At 38.0% G+C, this 27954-nt stretch overlaps 1 protein-coding gene across 1 annotated transcript in view; it reads right to left on the reverse strand.

Annotated features, from left to right (window-relative positions):
- Positions 1-27954, reverse strand: part of IL16 (interleukin 16) — a 769621-nt gene that overhangs the window by 372752 nt on the left and 368915 nt on the right. Inside the window, exons 14-15 of the mRNA XM_044077894.1 lie at positions 26596-26689; positions 20285-20781 (exon numbers count right to left, since the gene is read on the reverse strand). Of these exons, the coding sequence (XP_043933829.1) occupies positions 20285-20781; positions 26596-26689 (591 nt within the window). The remainder of the gene's footprint in view (positions 1-20284; positions 20782-26595; positions 26690-27954) is intronic.

Genomic DNA, 27954 nt, shown 5'->3' on the forward strand with positions numbered 1-27954 from the left:
AATTCAATTCTACATATTTGCTTCCATACATCACCTTTATGCCCTACACCCTATGCGGGGACCATATATGTGATGTACAGTGCCTATAAGATTTATAGGCTTTGGTATGCTGTCCGGACATTGGGCTATCCTTGGCAAGAGAGCCCTTCAGTGAAGAATATTGCAACATTGAAGAGAAGGACACCTACTGTTATGGTAGGATTTTACACAACTATACTTTCCACTGAGTGCCAAGTCAAGTCATATGATAAGGAGTTAGTGGTCTGATATAAGACATCCAGTTTTCAGTCATTAGCTTTTCTCTTTGGCATCTTATATCTACATAGCTGTGAATATTTCAGGAGAAAATGTCCATCTAAAATATATATTCTTTCTCTTAATTGTTAATGCCATTGTCCTAAGGTGACTGTGGTTACTGAATCAGAACTTTCTCTTGCTAGTCTTGTACTTTCACTGTATTGTTCAACAACTAATCTATGAGATATCAAATTTAACTTCATGTGTTGTGATGCTTTGGTGCTTTGTGCTCTTTACGCATGACTATATTTTCTGATAAATTAAGCAGAACTTGGCACTCGCATTCAATGCTGAACATTCTTCAGGCCATAGGATTTTGAAAGCACAGACTTCAATATTAATATTTCTTTACTTTCTTACATTTATAGGTGTAATTGTGTAAGAATCTGCAGAAATCTTCCCAAGAAATGGACAAGCCAAATAATAAAGTGAACAACATTTTTGTGAACAATAGAAACTCCTTTAAACATAGTAACAAACCAGCAGTGCTACCGGTTTTAAAGCAAATGATACTTTGACAACAAGTATTATCTCAGTAAAAGTGCAGTATATTTGGACAGCATATTTCAGCTTTGGCAGTACATCTACAATGTGTATAAAGCCTTGGTATTACAGCTCCTGGATTCAGTCCTGAACTCTGTCAGTAGCTGATGTTTGCAGGGTGGCAGTAGTTGCAATACAACAGTGTTTTCAGTGTGAGCTGTATACAGCACCCACTTCTCAACTGCAGACTTGAGTACTAAATTCCATCTCAGAGACTCAAGTTGACAGTTTCCAAATTAGATGCCAGATCTTACTTTGTTCATGTGACAAGGTGTTCCAATGAATAGTTTCACCGCATAGTTCTGGGATCAGTTTTCTTTATAAATTATAAACCATATATAATGTTATAAACCAGTGTTTATGACATGACATTACTTAAATGATTACTGTATTGTATGTGGTGAAATGCTCAGTGGACAGATTTCTGCCTCAGAGCTCCATGGTTCATTCCAGAACATTGTCACCAGCAACACAGCAGTATTCCATCTAGGATATAATGTTCTTATGGTATGTGGCTAAATAGATAACAGGAACTACCTCACAGACCCATGGTTAAAATTTATCCCAGTTAGCCCTACCAACACACGCATGCACAAACACTCGCACATACACTCGCATATGTACAATATACCTCAGGTATGAACGGGGGGAGTGAGTGAAGACCTCAGAGTTATAAGTAAGGCAGCAAGCATTTTACTGCTGCACTGAGCAAGATTTTCAGAAAAATGTGCTGTGCAAGGCCTAATGAATAATAATTTTTAAAAGTGATTTATGTGCAAGAGGCACCAGAAGCCAGCAGCAGTAGCAGACAGCTTACATGTGAAACTACCAACTGTTTAAGCTTTAACAGAATGGATGGAGGGCAGGACAGAATAGGCTTCAGGGCTGAATGTTGAACAAGCTTGATATACACAGTCTGAAGCATGCAGTGAAAGTTTCAGCAAGTTTTTTGGTAATATTTTAGTTATTTTATTACAGAAGGATCACCGGACATACAATTAGCCAGTTTTAGCAAATTTAAGTCATTCAGACCATAGCATAATTGTTTGCTGTTAGTAGAAATGGTTGCAACTGTGCTTGGCAAAGAAATATTAATACACATAAGTCTGAAATTTAATAAAAAATGACCAAACTGTCTAATCTGGAATGAAGCATAATCTGGATGAGATAAGGAAAGAGTTGAAAGAATGTCATGTTTAACATCTAAAGCAGAGCCAGATCATATTCAATTGGAATCTGACTCTGGTAGCATGTGAAGAAAACACTACTGTGTGATAATGCACAATACAGAGACATGTCTCTGAATTGCATTTTCTCACCATTGTGGTAATTGTCCAACCTGTGAGGGGCAAATATCATGAATGGTAAGCCTTTTTCTGAATGCCAGCATAAACTATTTTATTGTGGGACAAAATATAAAGATTAATGGAAAGCAGGGAGTGGAAAGATTTTGACATACATGATAGCTTGCTTGAAAATCAAATAAGTAGAACTTGTATGATCACTTATTAAAAACAGGGTTGCTTACTATGTATTGTTACATACAGAAGCTACCTTTTGCGTTATTCTTCGAAGTCCTGTTTTAAAGTAGTATAACACTATCTAGCCACCATGTAAAATGGAATGAAGTGACACATTACAACATTTTAAAAAATATTTACCAAAAGTGTTATGATAGCTTTACCATACAAAGCAAAGTTAAGATAGTTTGGGAAGCTGATGATTTTCTTATATTTCAGAAAGTTTCAAGTAACTTTGTATGGTCTACAGGACTCTAACGGATGAGTGCCTCTTGGAATATACCGAGTCTGACACAGACAAACGTGGGTAAAATAATACAATAAATTATCTGAGTACAGGAAGGTGTACCCCCAACAATGAAATTTTCAAAAGGACCTAAGAGGACTTCATGGATTGAGGCATATGTATATAAGTAATGGCTAATGTACTGGAGAACTTAGATCCTATTAACCTGAATTATGTGATACATTGTGTTATGCTGTGTTACTGAGCAACTTTGCATTACTTTAAAGATATGTTGGGGCTGCAAACAAGGAATGTATGATGGGACATTTGATTTCTTTTCTCATTACTGAGATTATAGAAGCAGAAAACACAGATCTATCACCAGAATTCAGTGGTTGAAAAATCCATGGTATGACTTGTAACTGAAATAAATACCAAGTAATTAGAAGATAATACGTACCATAATCAAAGTCAGCCTTGGTTTGTGACACTAGGATCATGCCAAGAAAATGTAATATATGTCCTTTAGTGATTGGTAAACGGTGTAGACTAAGAAGTGGATATATCTTACTTAAGAATTAGGCCCAGTGACATACAAAAGATCAATGTGCTGACTGACTAATCTAGTGGTGGATCCAAGGGAGTATAAAAGTGAAAAAAAATCACCTGATTAAAAGATAACCTTGTACAGCAGAGGTGAAAAATGGTGAGGGTGGGGCTGGAGAATAATTGTAATGTCCAATCTAAAGGCGGACCTTTCACTGCAAAAAGATGACAAGAAATGCTTGACGTGATCAAGCTGCCTAGGAGAAGTGCTATTTGTAAGGAAATCTATAGTGATTTAGTGTTTCATCTCAAAAGTAATGAGCAAAAGTGTCTTTTTTGTTGTTGTGTCTTTTGGCTTATCACGGTTAGGGATCGCCACAGCGGAACTCCGGTCCGCTAATGTTTGGTAGTGGATTTTTACGTGCTGAGTTACCAGCCCTGATGCACAACCTTCAACGAAGGCACGCTCATTCATGCATGCCTCCACACAGAAGGCTCTCTAGCTGAGAATTGAATGGGACAAAGTCTTTCCATGAGGCGACAATGCTACCGCAGCACCACTACAAAAGTGTCTGATTTATTTAAAAAAAAAAAAAGAAGAAGTAAAACAACTGGAGAGTACAGTTGTGATGAAAGGAAATACTGCCAGCACAGCTAGCTAGACTTTTGTAAATAATTATATGCCGTTTGTGAATATCAAACTAATTTATACAAGATTCTGGTGTTCCAAATGTATTAGAACTGTATGTCACATAAGATGCTTGTGTTACATATGTATTAGAACTCTTTGTCATGTGTATATCAAACTGCTCTGTACAGATGTTTATGTTGAAAGGTATTTTGTAAGGTGCTTGTGCTTAAAATGTATCTACAGTATACCCTACTGGAAGAGAACAGAAATGTAACTGCACTATTGTGACTGTTTAAATGCATATGTTAACAGAGGAAAGTGGAGGGTTAACTTCAGCCCAGCAAACTTTAGAAAAATAGCTGAAATTAAATTACTTTATAGGCTACACAATAAAGAGGCTAGAGTATCTCTCAAGTTGTCAGTGCAGCTCGAGACACAAAGTCTGTATTAGGAAACTTTCTGTATTGTCTTTAGGATGAACTAATTACTAGTCTTGAAATGTGGAAGAATGTAATTGTTTTATGACTTCCAGCATCTGCCAAAGATCTGAGTAAAAAGCCCTTGGATAAGTAGTTTTACAGGTGCATGCTAAATGCTACTAGGTTTTAAAATATTTCATCTTAAAGCTTACATGATGGCAGACTCAGTTGCATTAATATTTGACCTCTGTCTAGTGCAGGTAAATAGTTAGATATTAACTGTTGTTTTTATGATATTAATTTATATAAATATCATATTTTTCTAGATATCTCAACAATCAAGTAACACAAACAATACTCCTTAGTCTCATATGAATGCTTTCATCTATATGAATAAAATGCTTCTGACAGTGTGTGTGCAACTTGAGCAGTTGCTGAAATATTGTAAGTTGTTTACAACATATTACAAATGTAATAGTTACTGTGGCTTACAAAATTTTATTTAAGACCTAGAACCTAAAGAATACTACCACTATAAAAATAGTTTGTGCTGAAGAGTTTGCCATTTATACTTGTTTCATAACCACTATGGTTCCAAACATATGACCATTTGTTTGAAATTTGAGGACATAATTTTATTCTGTCAAAAGGCTTAGGCTCCGCCCATTGGAAGTTACAGTGCAAAGTTCCTGAGCTCCATTGGAGTGAATGAGTTAAATATTTCATGTGGTTTTGAACTCTGTCACTATGAATATATATTTAGTATTGTCTTGTTCTTTTATTATTCATTATTAAATATATTTAGACCTTTCATTGTGGCTGATCTGTGTAGAGATATTTAAGTTTTGATAGTACGTGCATATTTATTTGTTGACACTGTGTGAGCCACTCCTAATAGCCTTGCTCCTGGTCAAACTACCATTTGAATTAATATTAATATCACTCAATATATTGGGTACCTTGGAAGAGCCTTAAAGTAGCTGTTGGGGAGTGACTGGTGGCAGTGGTAACTACCTTATAGTCTAGGCAGAAGAGGGCATAGCTAGTAAACCTGTGCCAGCCTTTCCCAGGTGTGTGTGTGTGTGTGTGTGTGTGTGTGTGTGTGTGTGTGTGTGTGTGTGTGTGTATGTAAATCAAACCTCAAAGAGTGTGTGTGTCAGTTACTTGGGCAGGGACATGAAGCACTGGTTTTACAGAGAGGGTGCTGGAGGTCTTGGCTTGGTCACTCAGCTGAGATCTCAACTCTATAGCTGTGCCAGTGGGTAGTCTTATTGGGGATCTGGAGAAAGAGGGAGAAATCATCCTAGACTGACTGTGGTCTCTGTGTGCTCTTAAGGGAAATTGCACTTGATGCAGAGAGCTGCATCTAGAAATACTGTGTGTGCACCTTGTTATCCTCCCAGTGTACATCCCCCCACTGTTGCCAGTGATGAGGATTGAGGCTGCTTGATTCCTACTGCACTGGTAGGTCATCACATTTGGTGAGAAGTGGTGGGATAGCCATACCACATTTGGTGGGCAGTGGAGGGATTTCCACATATTGGGATTCAGTGGTGTGGATATTGAACTCCTGTAGCCTGTAAAGAGTGGTCACTAAAAAGGTGTTTGTACTCTTAAGTAGCCACATGGTAGACATTCAGAGTTTCATATCACAGTAGTTTTATTTATTTTTTGTTAGTTTAGTTAGTCAGGGAGAGCAGGCAAGGATGACAGCAGAGGATTATGGCAAGCTGATAAGGAACCAGTTGGCTGAGATGTGCCAAGCCAAAGGAGTGTTGCATGCCAACCTGACTAAAGCAGAAATGGTTGCAGCCTTAGCCACAGCTGCATCACATACCAGCAACCAGGAAGACAACCAGACTGGCCTTGGGGATGTACAACTCTCAGAAAATGGACAGTTCAACTTTGCCTGAGGGGACTTAAAAATCTGGTGTTAAAGAAACTTGAACTGGAGGCCAAACGTTTGGCAATAGAATCAGCAGAGAGACTGCAGCATTTGGAAGCCAAAGAAAATAGGAGACAGAGGCAACATGAAAAGGAAATGCTGACTCTTCACCAGGGTCATGGAAGTAATGGGGAATAAATAACTGGACCCCTGAAGCAATAAAGGTCAGTAAATTTCTTCCACAATTTATAGAGGGTGATAATTTTGATAGTTTTATTCAATGTTTGAAAGGGTTTTTAAACAGTATAATGTTGATCAAGGGCCCCCTTACTCCATGGTAAAGCTGTAACTGCTGTTTCTAAATTGCACTACTTGCTTGGGCAGTCTACTCCAGTCAGAGATTTAGGAGGGACCCCATTCCAAATATCTTTGGCTAAGGTTCACCTTGACTGGGAGGATAGAAAAGGAAGCAAGCAAGTAAGTGTGTTTGAGGAGATCCCTGCAGATATCCTGATAGGGAATGCTTTTGATAATGCAGTACCTTGTGTGCATGCAGCTGCATGCAGTCAGGCTTGAAGACAAGCATGTGTGTCTGGTAGCCTGGGGGAACTCAGACAGAGTGCACACTTGAAGCCAGGACTGGTGAGGTGATTACTTCAGAGAGGGAGCTGTCCTGTAGCAGTGAGACTGAAGGTAAGCCACAGCTGCTTGTGGGTACTGATGTTCCCTTGGACATGGTGACCGCAAGGGCAGAGTTGAGTAGTAGTACCCAGGTTGACAGTGAGGCACCGTTGTCAGAGGATACCAGACCTCCTATGTTAGGGGAGCTAGGAAGGGTTACAAAGAGAGAGTTGAGACAGACTCAGCTCTCAGACCCTACATTACAAGGCTTGAGGGAGGTAGCCAGGGAGGCACCTGATTCTCAAGGAAAGGGGGAATCTGTATACTGGGACAAATGATTACTGTATAGAGAGTGGATCCTGTGGGAAGGCTAGAGGGTGAGAAAATACAACAGTTGGTAGTGGGGGCAGAACCTACTTTCTGGCACTTCTAGCCATAGCCTATGATATTCCCTTTGCAGGTCATATGGGCATAAAGCGTACAAAGAGACATATTATGCAGAGCTTTTATTGGCCTAGGATTTCCATTGATGTAACAGGGTACTGCAGGACCTGTGAACAGTGCCAAAAAGTAGGCAAGGCAGGAGACAAGGTCAAAGCTCCTTTGATGACTTTGCGTATGATTGAGGAGCCATTTCAGAGGGTAGTTATGGATATTGTGGGACCTCTGAGTACCCCAAGTTCCACTGGAAAGAAGTATATACTAGTGGTAATAGATTATGTTACCAGACACCCTGAGGTGGTGGCTATGTCCTCCATTGAGGCAGAAAATGTGGCAAATGATTGGTTAGATATTTTCAGCAGGGTAGGTTTCCCAAAAGAAATACTGACTGACAGAGATGCCAATTTCACATTAGACTGGCTGGCTTGTCTGTGGGAGCACTGTGGGGTGAAGCGCCTAAAGACCACCCCCTGCCACCCCCAGGTTAATGGCCTGGTGGAGAGGCTAAACTCTACACTAAAGACCATGCACTACAGGCATTTCCAGGCCAGTTTAAGAGGGAGTGGGACAAATATTTTCCCCATTTGTTGTGTGCTTACAGAGAGGTGCCCCAGGAATCCACAGGCTTTTCATCCTTTGAATTGCTGTATGGACATAGGGAGAGGGGACATCTAGACTTGATTCATAAAGAGTGGGAGGGTGAGTGTGAATCCCACAAGGAGTCTGTTGTACCATATGTCCTAAACCTCAGGACAAGGCCCAGGAGAACCTGGCAGGATCCAACAGCAGAAAAAGGACTAGTATGACAAGAATGTTCGAGGTAGAGTGCTTGCTGTGGGGCAGCAGGTTATGGTTCTCATTCCTGTCAGACACAGAGGACCTTGTGCTAAGTATTTGCAGTAGAAGGCTACAGCAAGCCAGCCAACAAAATCACAAGTTACTATGGTGGAGCCTAGGGTTGCAGGCATATGACAGTGCAATACTGTAATAGGGTCAGCAATGCCAAGGCAGCTAAGACCTCAAGACAGAGAATGGGGTAATGTATTTCCAGATAGGCTCATCCTTCTCAAACAACATTTCTCAAGGGTCACTTGAAAAACTAGATTGAGTCTTTGAAGGGGGAAAAAGTGTGCTGAAAGGATATACTGCCAGCACAGCTAGATGTGTAAATAAGACCCCACAAGACCCCATCAGTGCGAATGCACATACAACGATAAAAGTCTATTTACCACTACTCCAATAAGTGACTCAGGGTAGCCCCAAAACCAGACGCTTACCGCGTGGCACTCAGGACCCCACAAGACCCCATCAGTGCGAATGCACATACAACGATAAAAGTCTATTTACCACTACTCCAATAAGTGACTCAGGGTAGCCCCAAAACCAGACGCTTACCGCGTGGCACTCAGGACCCCACAAGACCCCATCAGTGCGAATGCACATACAACGATAAAAGTCTATTTACCACTACTCCAATAAGTGACTCAGGGTAGCCCCAAAACCAGACGCTTACCGCGTGGCACTCAGGACCCCACAAGACCCCATCAGTGCGAATGCACATACAACGATAAAAGTCTATTTACCACTACTCCAATAAGTGACTCAGGGTAGCCCCAAAACCAGACGCTTACCGCGTGGCACTCAGGACCCCACAAGACCCCATCAGTGCGAATGCACATACAACGATAAAAGTCTATTTACCACTACTCCAATAAGTGACTCAGGGTAAATAAATAACTACCCTTTTCATTTTATTTTGATAAACACCTTGTACTCTACTACAGGAACCAGGCAGAACAACATCTAATGAACACAGGTTCCTTCTACTAAAAAATAAATATAAAGAAATTAAAAATAAAAAAAATAAATAAATAAAAAACTCAGGTAGCTACCATTAAACCTGGTTTCCTTTAAGACCCAGGGAAATCCTGTGGTGTAGCAGCCGAGGTTAGAAAGGGACCTAGGAAACCGCCATATTTTCAAACTAACTTGTGCTATTAGACCGGGCGGCAGCACTGGCCCTCGTTGTATGTAACTACTGCATTTTGTTCTGATTGTGCATATTTTAGCTAATTGAAACTGAAACTCTCACTGTTGTTTGGTTTACTAAAAGCAATTTACTCATGAAACCCTGCTTGTGGTAAAGTTTGAATGCACTGTGTAGATGCAACTGGCGTCTTGTAAAATATAGCATATGGTGCCTAGTAAATGTAAATAAGTGTGTATATAGGGGCTAATGAAGAAATAAGGTTATTTGCCTGATCTGGATGTGGCTGTACATTAGCGACTGTTCAAATGCAGATAACCGCGTTTTGTTTAACTTATACTGCCTAACGCTGCAGTAGAAAGTGGTGCGACTTGCTTGCCAGCTCTAATCTTTTACTTGTGATAATGTCCTTCTGAATAATGTTTCCTTAGAATAGCGACTACATACGGAAGGTTGTAAATGCATATGATTTTGATGTAATCTCTGCTTGGTGTATGTGTTTATTTCACAGTGCAAGCTCTTCCTGACTAACAGTATACCCTGCGGCGTACTTTTAGCGTAGCTAAGGGAAACAAATGGTACACTCTCTCATATTTGCTATTTCTGCTCTACCAGATTAACAGTGTGCTTTGTAGAGTATTCATAAGTCGCCAAGGGAATGAAATCACTGCTTAGTAATACTAGCTGTTAATATAGTGCTTTAAGATCACAAAGTTTGTAGAATTTATTTTTTATGCTTACCAACTGACTGCATTGTTTAAAACTGTCTTTTACTGCACTAAATCACCTAACACTTTAAAAGCTATCTCTCTCTGTTACCTCCATCTTAGGTAGCCCCAAAACCAGACGCTTACCGCGTGGCACTCAGGACCCCACAAGACCCCATCAGTGCGAATGCACATACAACGATAAAAGTCTATTTACCACTACTCCAATAAGTGACTCAGGGTAAATAAATAACTACCCTTTTCATTTTATTTTGCTAAACACCTTGTACTCTACTACAGGAACCAGGCAGAACAGCATCTAATGAACACAGGTTCCTTCTACTAAAAAATAAATATAAAGAAATTAAAAATAAAAAAAAAAATAAATAAAAAACTCAGGTAGCTACCATTAAACCTGGTTTCCTTTAAGACCCAGGGAAATCCTGTGGTGTAGTCCCCGCTCCGCTTCGCCCTCGCTACGCTCGGGCTTGCTCCGCTCCCCTCCCTGCCCCCTATTCTCACCCGCCCCCACTACCTCTACATTTATTTGGTCATCAAGCCCATCCCCTTTACCACTACCCAATCAAAACTGTCCACTCCTCCCCCCTCCATCTCTCTGCCACTCCCTACCACTAAACCAACTCCGCCCACCTACCTAACTCTCTCCAATTATCTCACCCTACTATTACCTCCAGCTTTCTGCGGACCTAGGTACCTCCCCTAGCCCTATTTACGCAGAAACCTTACCCATCACCATGGACAGAAACTCATTTACCACCCTTCCCCTTGTACTTTTACTCCTCATTTTACCGTATCTCTTAACAACCTATGAAACACAAGCCCTAACAGGAGTCTACCTTCCCAAGGGTCAGACCTCCCTGTATTCCCAAAATACCACTACTCCTATCCCTCCCTCTCTCTACTCTGCTACTCACCTCATCCCTAAAAGTACACACCTTATTCTTCGATACCCAAAAGTATCCTCATTAAGGGAACAGCTTAAACTACTAACTAGACTACAAAAAATACTAGAATATTTGAAATATCCCTCATTAAGGGAACAGCTTAAACTACTAACTAGACTACAAAAAACACTAGAATATTTGAAAAAATCCATCACTAATGACGGTGATATCCACCCTAACCCAGGCCCTCATAGTGACCTAGGCCCTAACCTCCTCCATGCAGCTAGTAGACCAGCGGACTCCCTCTTTTTGCTTCATCTCAATATTAGAAGCATTAATAATAAAGTCCATAGCTTACATGCTATGCTTGATATCCACTCCCCTGACATAATGTGTTTATCAGAAACTTGGCTCAAACCAAGCACCAAGGATGAGGAAATTATCCCTCCTGGGTATAACATCATCAGGGCTGATCGTACAACCAGAAGGGGTGGTGGAATAGCTGTAATGTTCAAGAACTCCTTGAGCATCACAATGAATTTACTCCAACCCCCAAAAGTTTCTAACCTGGAACTGATTGCCCTTAAGCTATCCCTAAACAGACAAAAAAGTATTAATCTCATAGTAATCTACCTACCACCAGGCAAAAATGTAGAAAACCTTGAACAAACCCTTAGTTGGCTTGCTAATAACTATCCCCAAGAAACTATAATATTAGGAGATGTTAATATTGACTGGTCTCTCTACTCTGCTCAATCAAATCCTCTCCCCATTAACTTACATGGTTTCTCCCAAAATATTCTTTCTCCCACTAGAATTGGACATGCCCAACAAAAGGAGAGCATTATTGACTGGATTCTTACTAATAGGAATCCTATTAACTATACCACAGGGACCCTTCCCAACGACCTTAGCGACCACCTCGCTACCTTTATTATAAAACACAAATGTTCAAATACGAATCCCCCCATAACTAGATTAGTAAGGAACAGCAAGAATTTTGTCCCTGACCAATTCCTAGTTGATCTCAAGGCTTGTAACTGGCACATCCTAAAAACCCTACCGTTAGATGAAAGTGTCTCATACTTTAATGACACTTTCCTCAAGATACTCAATTCCCATGCTCCTAAACGACTTACTAGAACTAAGGAATGTATAGCACCCTGGCTAACACAAGAAACTAAATCTAAAATTAGAATCAGAGACCAGGCTTGGAATAAATGGAGAACCACAAAAACCCCCCTAGATCGCATCAAGTTCCTCCAGCTTAGAAATTCAACCAAAGTAGCCGTTAAATCTGATAAAAAACAATATTTCTGTCACCTCCAAGACAAACATCAGTATAATCCTAAAAAATTCTGGGCTGGTTTTAACCACCTACTACATCCCGGTAAGTCTACTACCCCCACCCCCGACAAACTCATGGACAATGACCCAACAGAAATAGCCAACTCCTTTAATTCTTTTTTTACTGAGACCATCCAGTCCCTTGCCAGTAAGCTTGCCACGCCTCCCTCGGTGGCAACCCCAACCATAAATACAGCCCAAACTGCCTTTAACCTACAACCCATCTCCACCTCCTACATTCGCACCCTTTTGAAAAAACTTAAACCAACCACCCTCGCGGCAGATCTGCTCCCTGCCAAATACCTACAAATAGCATCTGATGCCATAGCCTACCCTGTCTCAATCTTGATCAACCGGACTATTTCTGAAGCATCTATTCCCACTATCTGGAAAATCTCTTATATCATCCCCCTCCACAAAGGAGGGTCCTCCACTGAAATCTCTAACTATAGACCCATAGCCATACTGTCTCCCCTAGCCAAAATTATGGAATGCTGTGTCCACAAACAACTCATTACCTACCTCACACAAAACAACCTCCTATCAAATACCCAACATGGCTTTCGCCCCCATCACAGCACAACCACAGCTCTCCTCTCCTTTGTTGACTCAGTCAACCACAATCGCAATAATAAACTAATATCCTCTGCGCTCTTTCTAGACCTATCGAAAGCCTTCGATATGGTCAACCGCCAACTACTGCTTCAGGCACTGGAAACCTTACATCTTAGCAAACTAACCATAAGTTGGTTTAATGCCTATCTCTCTAGCAGAAAACAGGCGGTCCAGTGGCAAAACAGCCTATCTGACCTACTCCCCACGAATATTGGTGTCCCCCAAGGATCTATCCTTGGTCCCCTTCTTTTTTCCATTTTCATAAATGGGCTACACTCAATTATTCCCAAAGCCACCTGCATTCAATATGCAGATGACTCCACCCTGATCTGCTCTGACGAATCTCGCCAAACTCCAAGCCACTACCCAAAACTGCTTTTCCACTGTCGAAAAATGGTTCTCGGAACTTAAACTCTTACTTAACCCTACCAAAACCAAATTACTTCTATTTTTCCCCACTCCAGCGACTGCTCAAACTATAGAACCCCTTAACACCAACAACCCAACCTTCCATGTGTCCTCCAATAATGGCACCATTATCTACCCCGTATCCCATACCAAACTACTAGGGGTGACCATAGACCATAAACTTAAATTTGATATGCATGTAAATTTAACTATTAAATCAGTCAACAAAAAACTTGGGTCAATGTATAGAATAAAGGCCTTCTTAACTCCGCACAGCAAACTAACTATTGCCCGAACCCACCTCCTCTCCACACTCCTTTATGCCTCCCCGATATTCTCCTTCCTCAATAAGAAAGAGCTTAATAAACTTTCTACTACCTACAATCACATAGCCAGATTCATAACTGGAACGCCCTATCACACCCATCACTGCCTAAATTTAAGGTCTCTCGAATGGCTGGAACTGCCCAATATTCTCAAATTCAACCAGCTAACCGAGGCTTTTAAAATTATCAACCATCCAGATAAAACCCCCTCACTGAACAAAATACTTACCCCGTACTCCAACCTTAACTCCCTCAGGTCTTCCAAAAGTCTACAAGTTCTGACCATTAAATCTAACAACGCTGGTGGTGAAGCACTATATGCTAACTCCATTGGCAAATCCTGGAATGCCCTTCCAATCAACCTAAGACTTATGACCTCTCAGTACCAATTTAAAATACATCTTAGAGCATACCTGAAATCCAAATGGTTATGCCCTTGCTCCAGTCCAGACTAAAAGCTATTGTCCCTGCCGTACCTAGGCTTCTCTCTGCCTCCACCAAACCCAAAAACCAAAGAACGCTCTATTTTAGCCCTGCTTGTCTGGCTGTTCTAATCTGTACCTCGTTAAATCATTTATATAACTCTTGCTTCTCTTATTTGGCCTTTAAGCGTCAGTGTATTTAATTGTATTTACTTGTTATAGCTTTATCATTGTATTTGTATTAACTAGTATTAACTTGTGTTAACATCATCAGTGTATTTGTTAATCTAACCATGACCTTGGAGCTTTTCTCCCCGGGCCTCCACTGAAAATGGACATGTATCCAGTTGGACTAGCCCGGTCAACAAATGTAAAATAAAATAAATAAAATAAAATAAATAAATAAATAATTATATGTCATTTGTGAATATCAAACTAATTTATACAATATGCTGGTGTTACAAATGTATTAGAACTGTATGTCATGTGTGTATCAAACTGCTCTGTACAGATGTTTGTGTTGAAAAGGTATTTTGTAAAGTGCTTGTGCTTAAAATGTATTCACAGTATGCCCTACTGGAAGAGGACAGAAAAATGCACACACTATTGCAACTGTTTACATGCATATGTTAACAGGGGGAACTGGAAGGTTAACATCAGTCCAGCAAACTTTAGAAAAATAGCTGAAATTAAATTACTTTATAGGCTGCACAATAAAGAGGCTAGCTCTTAAGTTTTCAATGCAGCTAGAGAAACAAAGTCTGTACTAGGAAACTTTATGTGTTGTCTTTAGGGTGAAATAATTACTAGTCTTGAAATTTGGAGGACTGTAATTGTTTTATGACTTTCAGCATCTGCCAAAGATTTGACCAAAAAGCCCTTTGATGAGTATTTTTACAGGTAGATGATAAATGCTACCAGCTGCTAGCAGTGGGGGTTTTAGCCTGGAAACTGGATGACAAGAAATGATGTCATTCTGCAAGTTATACCAGCAGAAATATTTGAGATATTATTTTGAGAAGTCTGTTAGTGAGACAGGGCATTCTGCATTCTGTCTTGGACCTGACAACAACAAGATCCATTCACCACATCATCTGCTTTGCTCTATTAATAAGTTCTTGGGTTATAATAATTCTCTTAGATACAGTCAGGAATATAGTGAAGCTTAGTTTAGATATTTTTCTTTATTTGTGTGATCCTGTACTTACTGTAATGTTATTTTAAATACTTCTTGTGGTTTTGAACTCTGGTGTCACTGTAAATATATATTTAGTATTGTCTTGTTCGTTTATTATTTATTATTAAATATATTTAAACCTTTCATTGTGGTTGATATGTGTAGAGATATTTAAGTTTTGAGACTACTTGCATATTTATTTGGTGACACTGTTTGGACCACTCCTAATAGCCTTGCTTTTGCTCAAACTGCCATTTGTATTAATATCACTCCGTATATTGGGTACCTTTGGAAGAGCCTTAAAGTAGGTGTCGAGGAGTGACTGGTGGCAGTTTCCCAAGCTATGCCTTGGACAGGATGTGGGCTATCTACTGAAGGGTTTAAAAACATGGTGAGGAAATGAGACCAGAATATAAAGGGATGGAAACTAATAGTACAAAGTATTTATTCAGTCTGAGAGAGATCCAAGACTCAGTTGAAAGCAGTTTACTTTAATTGTTTGCCACTAATATTGTATGCTTTGAAACAGTATGAGATTACTGATGCATACAAATCTTGTCCAATGTACTAAATGCTGTTTTTATATATATATATATATATATATATATATATATATATATATATATATATATATATATATAAAGGTAACTCATGATCACATTGTTCTTTATGTAAAAAGTTGGATGGCTTGCTTATTACTGATAGTAAATCTAGACTCCTTGAGGATGATTGTACTTGTGCAATTGGCATAGCTTGGGAAACTGTTATTGCATATATTAATGACTGGGAAGATGAGGTAAGTATATTAAGTAAAGTGCAACTGGAAAACATTTATGAAAGGAAGTGCTATTTGCCAGTAAAGATCACTCATGCCCCTATTAAACTTGATACTACAGACAACACCTTTGCAATTCAGGATACAAACACACAACAGTTTGGTGATTCAGAGCATGAAGAAGGAAAAAAGGAATAGGGGATGGGTCCAGCAACTTACTAGGGGGAAAAAAGAAATTAACTAATAATGCAAAGAGAAAAATATAACAAAGGAAAGGGCATTGCTTTTATATGTAATACAATATCCAGATTACAGGAATGATAATGGTAAATTGCAAAACATTCAGTATACAGGAAATGACATGATTTTCCAAAAGAGTAGATAGAAAAAAATGCAAGGGGCAGGCTGAAAAGAAAAAAATATAAACTGAACTTGTGCTAATTAAAGAATGTTACTGTAAGAACAGAGAATAATGAGGGGGCTGAAAAGATGGCTGAGGCTATGGAAGTGCAAAGGCAGCGAGATGAGAACTAAATGTCTGCAAATGATAAAGATGGCGAAAACAGTGAGATTAGTAAGACTAGTGGTGATGAAAATTAGTCTTTTCTAACAGCGAAAGAGCAGACATTACTGAACTGAAAATGAGAGCTTCATCAGATCAGGTTCGAAGTGATATATTAGTAATTGAAGCTTTGGTTATTAAGAAACTGATACATTTGTAGAGAAATAAATGAATACTGAATAATGTTACAATTCCAATAACAAAAATGCAGAATGAGAGTATGAACCTTAGGACACCTAAATATAAGGAAGCATGGAACTATTTTTACTAATATTGAATCAAATGAGATCTTTAAGGATTCACTAATTATTAGTAAGGAACATTTATCCCTTTTATATAGCATAACTTGTACAGGTTTAGGACTTGATCACATATAGTAACTTGAGTCAAGTTAGCATGAATGAAAATATTTTGGGGCTAACATTTTTCTTGAAAAAATGCCTATTTTAAAAAAGTAAAAATGTATAGAATATCTAAACCTAACTGTGGGCACAGATGTATTTATTTATTCTATTTTACTTATTTATTTACTATTTGGTAACCAGGTAGACAGACTAGTCCAAGGAAACTTTTCAGCTACAACTCGGGCTCAGAGAGATTAAACAATGCAAGTAACTTTAAGTTTTTTACTATTGTATAATATATTGTTATATTTACATAGCTGAACAGTTTTAGACAATTCACATATAGTTAGTATATTTATAAAGTATAATGTTATACAGTTTATATGAATTTTTAATAAAGTGGGGGTTTATATTAGGTTTTATCAATTTACATTTTTAATTTACTTCCATTTTAGTTTTTCTTTTCAAGGAAATTCAGTTTTAAAGCTTTAAGAAGCAATTTCTACGAGCCAACAAGTGGAAATGAGTTAATAAATAGATTGCAGAGAAATGCCTTGAGAATAAGAACACGAGATTAAGAAGAGTTAAATAGGAAAGGAAAACAGTGGCGAGACTGTAAGCATTTTTTTTAGAATTTTAAATCTTTTATAGATTTCAGCCATTATCCCTAAAGCATTTACAAGCCACTTTTTGAAGAGGTGCTCAGAAAGAGATTGCTTAAAGTTAGTAAGAGTATCTTGATGCCTAGTTTCAGCTGATGGTTTGCCCCAGAAAGCAGGGACTGTTCCTGAGAAGGCTCATTCACCAATGACTGTTTTAGTTCTGATATGGTTGACTGATATTTAGTTATCCTGTGAACTTTTTTAGAGACTGTTCCCTGATTGGTAGTTTTATTTTCAGAGGGGAACAATAGCTATCATTTAGAATTTTATGTAGAAATATGCATAGAAGCTAAGTGGACCTTTCAGTAATGAGTAACCAATTTAGGTAATCTAGAAGGCTGGAGTGGGGAACATGGGTGTCAGCAAGTAGGGCAAATCAGGTAATTTTATTCTTAGTGGCATGGAGTCTTTGAGTGTTATAAGTACAGTGTAGAGAGTACAGGAAGATAGTATTCTAGTTCAGGCAGAAGGACATTCTTGGCCAGTGCTTTGTGGGCAGTAGAAGCAAGTAGAATCGATTTCCTATAGTAGAGTTTTAGTTGTGAGGGGCCTTTTGAATGGTATCATCAGTGTGGGCTGTAAACCTTCATGTAAAGTCAAGGGTTAGGTTTATGTGTTTTTAATCACTTGCAAAAGGAATAAAACGGTTGTTATTGAGACAGTAAAGACGGGAAGTTGAGAAAGGTTCTTTGAGGTAAAAAAATGCATAGCACAGTTTTATTTATTTATTTATTTTTCTTTTTATTGGCTAATTAAAATTATATTTTGTTTTGATAGCTGACAGAGAATGCTTGCTGGAGATGAGATTGCAGAACTGTGGGATATTGGCTTGCCTAGGGTGATAAATTATCTGCATAGAGGGTAAGTTTAAGTTCAGGTAAACTGTAGAAATAACATAAATGAATAAAGAAAAGAGTAATGGTTCTAGAAGAGACCCTTGGGGGACACCTGTTTTTACTGCTCCTTTAGTGAACAGCTGGCTGTTAGAGTAAACTTAAAAGGTCCTTCTGTTAAGATAGCTATGTAAACAGAAAACATTTTCTCCTAAACTGAATTTTTGTAACTTTGCAAGTAGAACTTTGTGGTCAGCAGTTTTAAAGGCATGGGTCATGCCCAGACATAGAAAGAGGCCATCAATTAGGTTACTATAGATACTGTCAGACTCTGAGAGTACAGTGGTGGTTGTGCTAAAACCATTCTAAAGCCAACCAGACAGAAACCCATACCTATTAATGTTTCAGCAGCTGTTAAAGAATTTTCTCAGAAAGGTTAATTACGGGGCAAAATGTGGAGAGAGGTCCATAGTCTTTATAAATTTAAACAGGATGGCATCCACTTACACTTTAAGACAAGTGAAGAGAATTTTTGGAATCAACCATTGCACTCTACATCCTAAAGAAGTTGTCTAGACACACAAGGGATATTGGGTATATATGGAAAGCCAGTCCCCTTCTGGAAGTTAGCTAGTCACTACTTGAATCTCGTCCCCATCTCTTGCATCTGTTGGTCATAATGAGGGAATATACAGGCCAGCAGAATATTGGGATGGAGTAAGGTTGGGCCTTCCATAGATTTACTTGAAAATATACATTTTTGTCTGGTGTACAAACCATATAAAACTAAATTAAATTAAATAAATAAAGTAAGCCTGCACTGTAATAACACAATCCTGATATACTTCACTCAGTTATAACCAAAATCTTTATAAAATCTACAAATGCACACAAACTTTTGGTCATAGCTTACCTCACAAAAACAGAATAAGAATCATTCTCTATGAGCAACAAGTTTCTACACAGTTTATATTGCTGTATTTAATAATTTATGGACTTCTGCATCACTGTACCTCTGGTACAGCTCTTAAAATCCCATGACTTAGTTTATTGTTTATAGATACATGTTATGCATGAGACAATCACAGTATGACAGACAATATCTATTATACTTGCAAAAACAAGCAATCTGTACAGCAGAATAAAAACAACTTACTAAAGCATACACAGACGGGTCTACTTTATGCGCTCGAAAGCTGAAAAACCTGAATCCAAATAGTGCGACATGTAAAGAGCAAACCGTGAATACGTCGAACGAAACCGCAAAAGTGGAAATTTCGAATTTGCATAGTTGGCTCATCTGCGGTATAGCTCCATAAGGTAAGTGTGCGATAATTACGGACCTTAGGGTTAAGGAGGGGTTAAGGTAAGTGCATAGGTAGGTAGTGTATGTAAGGTTTTGTGTAGGTAATGTATGTAAGGTTTAGTGTAGGGTTTTGTTAAGTGTATGTGTGTGGAATAGTTAGTTTGTTTGGGTATAGCTCCGTAGGGGAAGTGTGCAGTAGTTGCGGACCTTAGGGTTAGGGAGAGGTTAAGGATAGTGCATAGATAGTTATGTATGTGGGGTTTAGTGTAGGGTTAGCAGTAGGGTTTTGGTTCTTTAATTTAGGGTTAGAAGTAGGGTTTTGGTTAGTGTATGTATGTCTTTTTTTTATTGTGTTTGGGTAGGTGGTGTATTGCAGGTGGTGGGTTGGCCGACTATGACGGTTCGAGGTTTTAAATTTCACGCTTTAGTACATTCAACGTATTCCCGGTTCGCTTTTTATGTGTCGCGCTATTTGGATTCGGGTTTTTCATGTTTTGAGCACATAAAGTAGACCCTACACAGAGTACTGCCTTCAGCCCAAACACCTTTCTAAGATACCTTGTACATGTGTACTGTATTTGTTTCAGTAAAGTTTGCAAGCATTTTATTCTGCTCTGATCCCTTGTTCGCATTTTTGGAAATAATTTTTAAACTGTGTAAATTAGGAATGTTATTTTCTAATTTCTTTTATTCTGTCTGCATGCTGATTTTAACTGGATAGTATATTATACTGAAGCAATATTTCAAGTACATTGTGTCCTGCTTTTCCCAAAACTTACCTCATCTGTAAGACTTGAGGATGATATGCTGGGTACTAAAGAATCACCACATTCCATGTCTGTAGAAAGTGCTTGAACATCTGTAGCATCCTGGTGTTTAAAGTACTTACGTGGTGGAGGTAGTGGCTTTGAAGCTTTCAGTTTTTTGACAAGTATACATGCAGGCATTTCACTGCTCTCTCTGCCACTACAAAAATGTGGCATGCAATGTATATGTTTGTTGTAAATCAGTTGCTTTTCCAAACTACTAGTGACTGTTGAATATATAATATGAGGTGGTGAGCTGATAGGTACATCAATACTGTGAAACTTTAATTTCAAGCCAGACGTCTGATGAGTGATTCCATGACTACACAATGATCTTGGGTTGTAACTGCTGTCACTGCTAGAACGAGTCATCAGCTTTTGTGCTCTTCTGTTAGAGTAAGCAGAAAGTCTGTCAAGGCATCTGTCACATGTAGGTTTTCCATGCCAGCACAAGCTTGTTTTCCTTGCACCTGTAAAGATGACAATAAAACCATTCGGTATTGAGCAGAAATCTACCTATGAGCTAAAAATCATTTGTATGATTTAATGAATATTGCTATTACAATGAACTTGTATGCCACAAGGCTGCCATAGCTATTTATAGGTTCATAGGTTCATAGGTAGGTACTAGGCTATCGGCCCAAGGGCCTACGTATGCCTAGCCAACAAGATTCCCTGGCTTGCTCCACCCAAGAAAGTTATTTTCCTGTTCCACTGTCGAGCAGAGACACAGAAGTGATCCCCAGGGTGTATTAAATAATTTTATACCTGTAAATCATCCTGTGATACCAGCAACTTGCTAATTATGAGGCTGGTACATTTTTCATTTATGCTGCTTAAATTAACAAAGTGAGAATGCTACCTTATGTAGCAATATGCTGTTTCACTTTGATATATTTAACAACTGTGGTAAGTGTGGAAATGGATGTAAGTATTTAAACAGTACAGTTATAGAACACCCAAGTCAGATTAACATTTTGTTTGAGAGAACAGGAACCTTAAATGAGTTATAGAGACATACGGTGTGCTCCTAAGAGCTTTGTGTTAGGACTGAGGGGGTCCAGATTTATAGGTATTAGCTTTACCCTGTTGTTTCGTTACCTCTTACCAAAAATTCAGCAAGCAGAATGGATTATGTCTAAAGTATAATCATAGTTTAATCAGTAAGAAATAGGATAGCTGCCTTTGTGGATCATTTTAAGCCTAGCCAGTTTCCCTTTTTGTACTCAAAATAACCTATTCCATTTGGTTATAGACTGGCCTTGCCCATCCCATGGTTAATAATTATATATTATCCCTAATAAGAATAACTAAGGTCATACTATAGATAATTTGAGGGAACCCATGTGTGGGATAAAGCATTTAGGAGCTGCATCTGTCCATTTGTAGTACAAAGGGCAGTCCTGGGGTAAATTTTCTGTTTCCCATCCATACATCTAAATTGCACTTGAAAATGGACAGGGATGAACTTAATTTTATGTGAATGGGGAGTCTGTTTCATAGCAGTGGTATCTTCTGTGAAATATACCTGTCCTTGCAAACCATTCTGTTGATGTCACATGTCAAATATGTATTTTGTTGCCTCAACTTCTGTTATTTATCAGATAGTAATTACTGAACATAATTTCATTAACATCAGTCTGTGAATGTATTTGGTTCACTTCACTTTGATACAAAAAGTGTGACTATATATGTTAGACTGTAACTTTATAGGCTCATGTGAGTTTCCATATTCATATTGCTCAACATTTGCTACTATAAAACTATATATACTATGTAGGATTATAAATTAGGTGGTGTGTATGCATATCATATATGCAAAATTAAAATCAATTTATAGTGATAAAATGAAAATGAACACAAGTTAATGGAGGAAAGCACTGACTGCAAACAAAAACTGGACACACTACAGATCCTGGCTGTATTTTGGTATTCTGTCCATGTAGATTGTAAATAGACAGGAAGACAGAGCAAACCCTTGGTGAATTCCTATACTCTCCTTGAAAGCATTTGTCTTAATGTCTAGAGTGCATGTACAGCACTCCATATTACAAGGACCAGCTGGCGCACAGCAACAGACTTGGGATGCTATACTGTTGAAGCACTTCCATAAACCATTCTAGGGTACACAGTTATATACCCTCTACAAGTTCACAAACCACGTGTAGACAGTATAGACAAACATTTATGAGCCTTCCAATATCTGTGCAAGGACAAAGAAGTGATTCACTGATGAAAAGCCAGAAGAGAATCCACAATTGTCTTCCAGAATCAGATACTTGATGAGTGGATAGTCTCCTTTCCAGCATTCTGGGATGCAATTTTCTATATAGGCTAAGGATGATTCTCTCACTGTGACTGGAATACACCCTCCTGTTCTACATTTTGGAAATGGAGGCGATTACCCTAGTTTACTAATCCAGAGGTAATATGTGCACCTTTTCTACATCACTGAAAATGTTTTAACCGCTTGATCACAATACTGTCCAGCACCTTCAGAATTACCATATGGATATCATGTACTCCTATAGTTTTGACATTTATTTACTTATTTACTAATTGATAACCATCTGGATGTTACAGGAGCATTTCTGGGGTAAGATCAGATGTCAAATGGTCTTGTTGCAGATAATCCTTGAATCCATAATGCAACATTATATTCCCTACTTTTTTTGTGCTTTTACAAATCCTTTTTCTGATATAGGCTTACATTTGTATACCATTTCATTTATAAGGGTCCAAATGTTGAACTCTTCATGTACTAGCTATGGTACAGCTTTGATAATATGCATGTATGGTTCATAGGGTCTATATTAAATCATTGAAGATCCTCATTGACGAACGGCACTTCATTGGAAATGCCGTTCATCGAATTCTGCTCTTGGGGGGACTGCCCCCCACTAATTATATATACCAATTCTGAGATCGCACTACAGTGAAGAAAGGACAAATTGACTGATCTTCACTGTACAGCAATCTCAGTATGAACAGTTCAATGAATGGCATGTTCAATGTAAGTGCACTGAAAATGCCATTCGCTGAACTGCATTTCCGCTGATTTAATATAGACCCGGTTCATAAATAATAAATGTATTATTTATTTATACTTAACTTATATTTATATTTAACACAATGAACAAATAAACTAATGGTATTTGATGATAAATGATCTGCAGAGCTATGCAAATGCTAACTAGCTAGCATTGTTGAATTTAAATAATTGGGTATAACATCAGGTAGCATTAAGAATTAACTCATAAACTGTATATACACTGTAGAACTGGCAATTGTTAAAAAGTTGTGTAACTAAAATTATTAGATTAGTCCTTAATATTAAATGTTATGCAATATAATATTACTATTTATCATGCACTGAAGAGCAGGAGGTATCTGTTTCTATGCTTTATAATCCTGTTTTGGTTTATTTAGTCATCATATAGTTATCAGTGCATCATTTTTAATACAAGTTTAGAATTGTAGCTATAAAAGTGCAATGTAACTTGCCTTTTATGTCATTTAAATTGTAAATTACTATTATTTGTTTAAGTTAATTTTTTTGTTTCTTATTCCATGATAAAAATAATATAATTTAGGATTTTTACAAAAAGAAGTCAAATATACCATCCATAGTCCTTTGAACATTGTACCCATGTGTGGTGGTGAAGATGAGTTCTCAGTCAAAGTTCTTGATTTCCAGTTTAGTCTATACCCCTATCATCATCTATGGTCATAAGCTGTGGGTAATGACCAAAAAATGAGATTACAGGTACAAGCGTCAGAAATGAGTTTCTTGATGGAATCTCAGTGTTTCATGGCATGCTGAGGGTGATTTAGTGATCCATGAAAGCCTCTGAGAAAAGCCTGAGCTCCTTCAAATTGAGATAATCCAAGTGAAGTAAAGCAGGCCTCTTAAAATTGTTGCCTGATGGACAGCTTCTATCGAAGTTGTTTCATGCAAGACCATTTATGAGAGGGCCTCCATGGAAGACCTAAAGCATGGTGAATGGAATATGCCCCCGAAGTAGCAGAGTATTTTTTGAATCCCTCTTAGCAGTCAATTTGTCTTTAGAGGAATATAAGTTAGCCTGCATTTTAATACGGAATGGTTGAATAGTGTGAATCCGGAAAGGATGACAGGTTACAGCAGCTTTTCTTGTACACTATTCTGTTCTCCATAATAGAAAAGCAACAACTATTTAACATCATCTATGCAAAGATGTATATTAATATATTTTGCTTACTGCCTATTCAGTGTGCCGAGACTACATACTATCACATATTCACTGGAAGTCACTGTAAAGCTATCGAGTGGCAGGCCCACTCACTCCATGAGATGGGGATAACCCACTGTAGTCATGATCTTTCCTACCACTGGGAATCATTCAGATCATCCTAACTCCTTGCCACTGTGTGGTCACCAGTACTAACAATAAGCTTTTTATTTCTGCCCTAGATGGCTGGCAAGGGAGAAGGATCTAGAAACCCCACCGACGAGATGTAATTCAGTTAGAATCATCCCTTTCTGTTTTTGAAAATTATTTGATAGATGAAAGAAAAAAAAGCTGTGGGCTTTCTTGTCAATGCTGATCAAAACTCTTGCATGAAATATACTCCAAATGGCTGGATCAGAAGGTCATAGTCTTCAGAAGCACTTGAAGAATGTCTGAAATTGTGGTAAAAGAATCATTGGACAGAGAACAATTTAATGCATTGCACATAGGGTATAGCAACCCTGAGGCAGAAAACAAAATATGGAGTGGGGTGGTAGGAAAATCAATGATGATCTTTCTTACTAGATGGAGACCTACTACAATAGCCATGTGCAATGAGCTGAACATTGCCGAACCATGTTAAAAAAATAGTTGAGTAAGACAGTAGGTTGCTTTGAGGCATAATAAAGATGCTATAGATGATTAGAAATTCACTAACGGTAGTATATTCTGTTTAGGAGACCAGTTCCAATTTAGATAGTTTGTCAAACCTATTAAACTAATGCTGCACATTAGAGAGACAACTCAAAGTCTATATCAGATAACTTCAGAAGACAATCTAAAGTAACCTCAATATGCACATAAGGATATCCTTGAGACTTTTATATACAAAGCAGATTAAAAGAGATACTTATGTAAGAAACTATAAGGAAACAAGACTACAATATGAGCAAGGGGATGTGCTTTGGAAGGATGCAAAGAACAACTTCCTTAAAAAAAGGTATATTTATAGAAAAAGAAAGGTATATTTATTGAATAACATTCTCCTGAAAATAAAATGTAGACTATAGTATGACTCAAGAATATACACTGGCTCAAAGCAATCAGATACAATTATGCACATTCAGTCATGTTATTTGCCATTAAACTGTTTCTAAGCCCTGAGACTTGCACTTTGCATCATACCTCTATATACTGATAATGGCAGAGTTGTATGCTTAGTTAATTACATGAATATTGTGCATAGCTTTTCTGATCAGCAGCAGAACAGTGACAGAAATTAAGTCAGAACAGTTTTATTTCTAAATAGGTGCATTCCTTTCTCATGATCCTCATACATCTACAGTAACATACCCCAACTTTGAGGAATACAGGGATGAAGCCCTGAGTATGACCCACACAACATAGGTCTGATTAACCAAAAATATATGATGAGACTATGGCTGCTTTTGTCTGAAGGGTGGAAGGGTTGGGCGCACATGCAAAAGGTACGCAACCCATCTTAGGTTCCTTGATAGAGACCAGAAAACACATGTAGGAGCTTGTTAAAAGAGATTGTGGCCTTTGAGGGTTAGATCACTCACAAAAGAGCTCAATACCTCTGAAATTGGCTCACTGGACATCTGCACCTTAAACATATATGGACATATATTGGGAATCATATAACCATAAAGCAGAAACCCGATCTCCCATATGGTTGATGGCACCATTCATAGCATACTCACCTCTTATCTCCAACAGAATGAATGAGCTATAGGGCTTTCCCCCGGGAGAATACATTTGTTAATGCAGTGGCTGGTGGGTATGCTTGATAGTCTGAGAGCAATGGGTAGCAACAGAGCAAATATAAATAAATAAAAAACAAGCAAATTAAATAAATATACAATAAGTAATTGTTTGAACTAGTAGCTGTAATTGCTTAAGTTAGAGGATTATGCCAATAAACTCTATAGTTGTAAATACTGGCAAAACAAAACTATACAGAAATAGAAATTTCTTATTATCAAATCAGAACGCGTTCTGTATTACTTTGAATTGTTTAATACTTTTGAAATGATTTTGCATTGTACTTACTATAGTCATCTATGCTCCATTGATGTCGGTCTTTACGAAATTGACTATTTTCCACAGCCTGGGCAATGGCTTCAGAAAGCTGCTGACCAGAGACCTGGAGATAAAACAGAAACAGATGACAGAAATTACTTTTGCAGAATAATGTCAGTGACCATTTAAACAAACTTACAAAATGAGTAAGATATAATATATGACAATAATTCACTATGTTTTGCTCTTTATCCACCTCAAATTTAAACACTGGATTTGTGTATGCAAAAATGATTTAGGTATATTCTGTATTGTACACCTACAGTGATTTCTTTCTTTTATTTACTTTTTATCTGGTACTGTTAATAATGGAGCTTTTCTTCCTGGGAAAATGGGCAACCTGTCCAGTTGGACTTTCCCGGTAAACAAATGAAAAATAAATATATATGTTAGGTATGAAAGATAGCTGAACGTGTGTAGACAGGTATACACCATTTATGCTATGGTGCACAAATTAACCTTTTAGAGAAGGGAGCTAATGTTCAGCTTCAAATATGTAAATGAAATTAAATATTATAAGTGAGCCAGCAAAGATGATAACTGTGTCCATATTGGTATATCCTTATTAATTTCCATTTAAAACCTCTGAATTTATAATTTTAGTATCGAGTTGCGTCTTTAATTCCATGTATAAACAAACCTCTTTGGTTCATTTGCTTCATGCCATTTTAGAAGAATTGTGCAGTTTAGATAATAACAAGACCGAGTGTAAAGGAGTTTACATCTTTGCATTAAGCTGTAGCTCTTTGCTCATGCATTCTTTAGTAGAGCATCGCATCTAGACTCACCTTAGCTTATTGTGTATAAGTTTTCGGTTTTTGTTTAAGTCATCATTGCTAAGTTCATTCACCTAAGTACAAAAAGTCTACCTTATGCAGGTCACCAACTCTTCTTGTTTATTCCTTTGACTGTTAATAACTTTGCTGATGCTAGTGTAACAGTTACGGGCATGATCTCATACATATTTGAAGAAAAAAGTGAAGAAATGCTCTTTTTGGTCTACTAACAGAAAACACAAAGATACTGGAACCAGACATGATGTAATGCCTTTTACTAAACCAACAAAGGTTTTGCAGTTACTAGAACTTTCAAGCTGGCATGAGCCCTTTGTCAGGCGTTGTTACTGATGTTACATACAGTGCCTAAATCTCCATTTGTGCCTAGAAAGGGAAGTACACCATGCATTTGCAATAAAATTCAAAGGTTTGCATGTTAGAAAAGATATTAGTGTGATGTGACTTTATTTTCTACAGTTTCAGGCTCACACACACAGATACACACACATATGTCTCTGAAGTGTAAACGTCATTGGAAATATCTGAGCTTCGC

The sequence above is a fragment of the Protopterus annectens genome, chromosome 7.part0, assembly GCF_019279795.1.
Source record: "Protopterus annectens isolate FY-2018-M chromosome 7.part0, PAN1.0, whole genome shotgun sequence".
Classification (NCBI taxonomy): Eukaryota; Metazoa; Chordata; order Ceratodontiformes; family Protopteridae; genus Protopterus; species Protopterus annectens.